Consider the following 6,046-nt stretch of genomic DNA (forward strand, 5'->3'; position numbering starts at 1 on the left):
ATTCTTAGGCGCAGGAGTGGCTGTGTGGTAAGTAGCTTGCTTACCAACCACATGGTTCTGGGTTCAGTCCCACTGCGTGCCACCTTGGGTATGTGTCTTCTACTATAGCCTCAGGCCGACCAAAGCCTTGTGAGTGGATTTGGTAGACGGAAACTGAAAGAAGCCCGTTGTATGTATGTATGTATGCATGTGTATATGTTTGTGTGTCTGTGTTTGCCCTCCCAACATCGAGTGACAACCGATGGTGGTATGTTTACGTCCCCTGGAACTTAGTGGTTCAGCAAAAAGGACCGATAGAATAAGTACTAGGCTTACAAAGAATAAGTCCTAGGGTTGATTTGCTCCACTAAAGGCGGTGCTCCAGCATGGTCACAGTCAAATGACTGAAACAAGTAAAAGAGTAAAGAGATATCCTTTGTTTAAATACAAGATAATTTTGGGGTTATTGCAAAAGGTACTTACTCATAGAACCATGTAGTGAGACCAAACTCAAAACCATGTGTTTGGGAAGCAAACTTCTTAACCACACAGCCACACTTTATATCATCATCATCATCATCATCGTTTAACGTCCACTTTCCATGCTAGCATTGGTTGGACGGTTTGACTGAGGACTGCTGAACCAGATGGCTGCACCAGGCTCCAATCTGATCGAGCAGAGTTTCTACAGTTGGATGCCCTTCCTAATGCCAACCACTCCAAGAGTGTAGTGGGTGCTTTTACATGCCACCGGCACGAGGACCAGTCAGGCGGTACTGGCAACGGTCACGCACAAATGGTATTTTTTACGTGCCACCAGCATAGGAGTCAGTCCAGCGGCACTGGCAACAACCTTGCTTGAATGTTTTTTCATGTGCTACCGGCACAAGTGCCAGTAAGGCAACGCTGGTTACGTTCATGCTCAAATGGTGCTTTTTACATGCCACCGGCACAGAAGCCAGACAGCTGCTTTGGTAATGATCCTACTCGGATGGTGCTGTTAGTGCTCCACTGGCACGGGTGCCAGTCATCGAATTTGGTTCAATTTCGATTTCACCTGCCCCAACAGGTCTTCGCAAGCAGAGTTTAGTGTCCAATGAAGGAAGGTTGGTATGGGTGCCAGTCGTCGAATTTGGTTCAATATATATATAGTACCTGTAAATAGCATAGTATGTATGTGTATATACATATATATATATATTTAGTATACACACGATCTATATCTATAAGATTCACTGCGTATGTGTGTGTTTTCATACATGTTTAGAACTTTACAGCACTTGCAGATTAGTAAAGTCTTTGGATTATAAAGACAGGGTGACATGGAGAGTTGTGTCATGTATATAAAGTTAATTAAATTGAAAGGAGATCATGAATGAACAGAAGAAAATGATTCGGTCCACTTACCTTTGTGTTTGGGTGATTTTTATAATGTCTGTCTTCAGTGAACACACAAGTGACATTCTTGCACTTGAAAACATTGAACTGTTCCCCAGTGAATTTAGTCCACCACAGTATAATTGGGTGAGCAATGTTTTCTTGAAGAGCATCTGCAGAGCCTAATTTATGATGGTCAACTTCTGGAATTTAATACAAGCCAAGCATGTTTAGAACTAAACAAATTCTTTCAAAAATATATGATACTTTTAATGAGAAGTTACAAATCTGACTGAACTTTAAAAGGTGGGGAAAACTCCAAACAGGCTGTTTTATATCATAGATGATAAAGGGATATGGGCAGTAGGGGTAACTTAAAGATGATTTTGGAAGAATAAAAGAAATGAAATCTGAGTCTAGGAGGCTTTATAGATGAATCAATTCAGTGTTAGGATAGTTCAAAATTTGTATTATAGGTATTTCCAAACAATCCCGACATGGAAAAGTAGTTGGACAAGGATAATGGAAAATGCCTGATAAAAGAAAAGGTGAAAATTCATACCTTTGAAAACCATGGGTTCATTGATGAAGACCTTCTCCTCTCCAGTGATAAGCATCTGAAATATTTAAATGAAATGTTTTATAACATATTTAAATAAATGATAATGAAGGAAGTAATATTTTTCTCTTATAGGGCTTTCCTATAAGGTTGTTATCCACCCCTGATTGGAACTCTCCCGTATGACATGTACGCATGCTCAGTGACTTGCTTTAACAGTTGCAATCAGCTGAATGCACATTGACAGTGACATTTGACATAATTACCCACACTCTGTGGTCAGGATTCTTTTTTTGGTTTGATGTCGGTATCGAAGGGATTACCAGACACTGGACAATACAGTGAGAGCAGCTTTCACTCACATCGTGGTATTCGATGCTGTGTACGTGTCTGTCGTGGTAAAATATGCCACTCCTTAACTGTTGCTTTACTTTCATCCGTAGCACGAGGTAATTATGTCATTATCTGTGAAATTCGGCAACTTACAAAGATCTTTAGATCAGGCTATACTTCACCGAGAGGAGATATAAGCTTCTGCTTATTCCTGTCTGAAGTATCGTCTGATACTTCAGACTTATCGTCCGATGAATTTACTTTGTTGATATAGACAGAATTTTTATACTTTTCAACCTTTCAATCAAGTCCGCCTTTCTTCCAGTAACATACTGTCCATATAATCTTAAATATTTCTGTAACTCAGGCACAGTAAGTACTTCGATAGCTGAATCATCAAGCTGCTTTATATCCATGATAAGATGTAAAACAATAACAATAGCGTGGGTTAGCCTCCGGAAGTTTAATTATCTACATGGAGCGCCGCCTAGCCAAGGGAGATAACCTACTTATAGGAAAGCCCTATAACAAAGAGGACATTGGCTTTCTTCTATAAAGTTCTTGATGCAGTTTAATGCTTGAAGATTTTCCTTGAATTCTAGAGGTTGTTAACTCTTTAGCATTTAAAGTGGCCATATCCAATTCAAATATTACATCTGTTTTATATGACTGACCATATTCAGTCTTTCACACTTACCCTACAATGTTAGATTAAAAATAAACAAGCACATCATTGAAACCTCAACAGAGAGAGAGATAATGCATGAGTAATTCAAAACAATGTGAATAAATAAGCATTACATTTAACAGAATAATCTGAACGCTAAAGGTTAAAAAAAAAAAGGCTTTATATGAAAAATATCACATCAAGAAAACTTGGCTTTCTATTTAAAATGATTATTTTGTTTCCCCATTTTGCAAATTTCCTTTAATAAATGTGCCCTGATAACCACAAAATTTGAATTTAGAAACTTTCTTCCTTTTCGTCTGGTGAAAAGCATTGAGAAACTCTAGGCTGTACTTCATGAAAAAGAGTGACTCTGTTTCAAATGTCATATTTCCTTTCATTATATGAGAGTCACATATTTATGTAATGTATAATATACACCTCGAAAACCGTCTTTGTATTAATTCATCTTCAATACTTTGGTGTTACTGTGCACAAGCTCACAATATCAAGATTCATGAAAATGCTGTGAAAATTTTATACAGGCTCAAATGATTCTTGATACGAAGACACAAATCTGCATCCTGTAGCAATGACTAACTTCTTTTTAGGTCTCACATGATTCATTATTGCCTCTGATATTTAGCTGAAACAATCCTCCATCAGTTGTCAAGTGATGGTGTGGGGACAAACACAGACACACACATATATATGCATAAAATGGGCTTCTTTCAGTTTCCATCTACCAAATTCACTCACAAGGCTTTGGTCGGCCCGAGGCTGTAGAAGACACTTGTCTAAGGTGCCACACAGTGGGACTGAACCTGGAATCACATGAACTGTTAACATCTTCATTATGGCCTCACCACTGGCCTTGGTGAAAAGAAATCTTTCAGCTCATCATCATCATCATGTTTTCCATACTCTAGCCTGTCAGTACCTGGTATAAAGCCACCTTCCCTTTCCTGATACTCCCTTCCCCTATTTAGTCACAGGGATTCCTTTCCTTTCTATTGTTCTTTCTCTGTCTTGTTTGGAAACCTCACTAATGGACAGTTGTATAAGTTGGACAGTTTCATAGGATTCAGTGAGCTGCCGGGAAGCACCAAGCCCCAGTGTCACCTTTGGCATGGTTTCTATGGCTGGATGCCCTTTTAGTTTTCATATTTTCCAGTGGTGTTCTCTGCCTATTATTTTAACTTCATCCCACATGTGGAGGTGGTCTCCATTTTTCCATACATGATCGGCTATACCTGATTTATCAATATCTCCTCGTGTCACAGCTTTGTGATGTTCCTCTACCCTTATTTTGAGGGGGCGACATGTTTCACCTTTGTATAACCTACCACAGCTGCATGGGATGGAGTACACGCAATTCTTGGTCATATTCTCTTCTATTCGAAGGAGATATTTGTGAAGCATTGTATTACTTTTGAATACTGTCCTGATGTCATATGGGCTGCATATCTTTTGTATCTTTTCGGAGAGGCCTTTCACATAGGGTAGACAGACTGTGGACAATTTATTGGTTTCCTCCTATCTTTTTTCATAACTGGAGTGGAGAGTATGTTTTTGGGGTAGTTGTTGCTTAATAGATTGTTACTGAGCTTGATCATTTCTTTGTGGTGGGTATTACGATCACTACTTATATTCATTGCTCGATGTTTCAGGCTCTGAGCAATCCCTCTCTTTACACTGTATGGATGGTGGGAGTTGAAGTTGAGGTATCATCCAGTGAAAGTCGGCTTGCGGTATATGGATGAACTGAATCCATACTTGGTGGGTGTGTTATTAATATGTCCAGGAATGCTAGCTGATTGTCTTTTTCTTTTTCCATTGTGAACTGTATGGATGGCTTTATTGAGTTCACATGATCTAACAGCACATGGACATCTTCCTGGTGGGGCCAGAGTATAAAGATGTCATCAACATATCGCAGCCATAGGATTGGTTTTAGTGGTGTTGATCCTAAAGCCAAATTCTCAAAATATTCCATGTATATATTGGTTATTACCGGTGATAATGGCAAACCCATAGCTAAACCCTCCTCTAGTCGATATATATCAGTGTCCATACTAAAGTAGGTAGTTTCTACACAGAAGATCAACGTTACCATCAAGTTTCTTATTGGTATACTAGTGTGTTCTTTTAGATGGGTGTCTGTCACTAGTTTTTCTTGAATCACCGATAGTGCTTCACCAGTTGGGACTTTGGTGAACAGACTTATCACATCTAGACTCACCATCTGGTTGGATTCAATGGGGGTATCCATGATCAATTCTGTGAAGCAGATGGAATTCTTCACATACGATGTTGACTTTCCTGCAAATGGACTGATTATATCCACAAGGAAGCGGCTCAGTGGACGACATGCTGAACCTCTACAGCTCACTATAGGTCTTAGTGGAATACCTTCCTTGTGAATCTTAGGGAGACCGTACATGTGTGGTAGTTTACTGTAGTGTTGAGTCAGTTGTCTGTACTTCATTGGTGTAAAGTGATCCTTGCTCTCGATCAAGATCTGTGACAACTTCCTCTGTTTTCTTTACTTTGCTGTAGCTACCATTACTTATAAGACTTGCCAGTGTTCATCACCGCTATAGCATTTCCCTTGTCTGCTGGAAGTATTACGATGGAATTGTCACTCTGTAGTCTTTTCATAGCAAACGTTTCTTCCTTAGTGATGTTTGGTTTGAGAAGTTTCGCTTTTTCTAGTACCTGTCTCACTTTCCACGTTAGTTTATCTCCTTGAGCTTTTGGTATCTTTATGGCTATCTCTTCAATAGGGGCTATTACGTCCAAGTATGGAATGCGCTTGGTGTTCTCACTACATAAATAAATGAAGCTTGTACGAAACGTACGTACTGCTATAACCTAATACATTTTTGTTGCTTTCCTTCAAATTTAATTCACCAAATCTCTTGATTTTATTTTTGGATTTTACCCTACCAAATTCTGGTGCCACAAACATTTTAAGTACCACATTTAATCTTTTGATTAAATCTATATTATTATTCAAATACATATATATGTATATTTACATATATATATACATATATATACACATATATATACATATGTATGTGTCAAGGCCGACAGGAAGCGGTGCAGCTTCCTAGGTCTAAACAACA

General features: G+C 38.8%; 1 protein-coding gene across 1 annotated transcript in view; it reads right to left on the minus strand.

The window, feature by feature from the left end:
- Positions 1–6,046, minus strand: part of LOC106871662 (alpha-(1,3)-fucosyltransferase 10) — a 14,665-nt gene that overhangs the window by 6,050 nt on the left and 2,569 nt on the right. Inside the window, exons 2-3 of the mRNA XM_052970317.1 lie at positions 1,919–1,973; positions 1,338–1,559 (exon numbers count right to left, since the gene is read on the minus strand). Coding sequence (XP_052826277.1) covers positions 1,338–1,559; positions 1,919–1,973 — 277 coding nt within the window. The remainder of the gene's footprint in view (positions 1–1,337; positions 1,560–1,918; positions 1,974–6,046) is intronic.

The sequence above is a fragment of the Octopus bimaculoides genome, chromosome 9, assembly GCF_001194135.2.
Source record: "Octopus bimaculoides isolate UCB-OBI-ISO-001 chromosome 9, ASM119413v2, whole genome shotgun sequence".
NCBI classification, from domain to species: domain Eukaryota; kingdom Metazoa; phylum Mollusca; class Cephalopoda; order Octopoda; family Octopodidae; genus Octopus; species Octopus bimaculoides.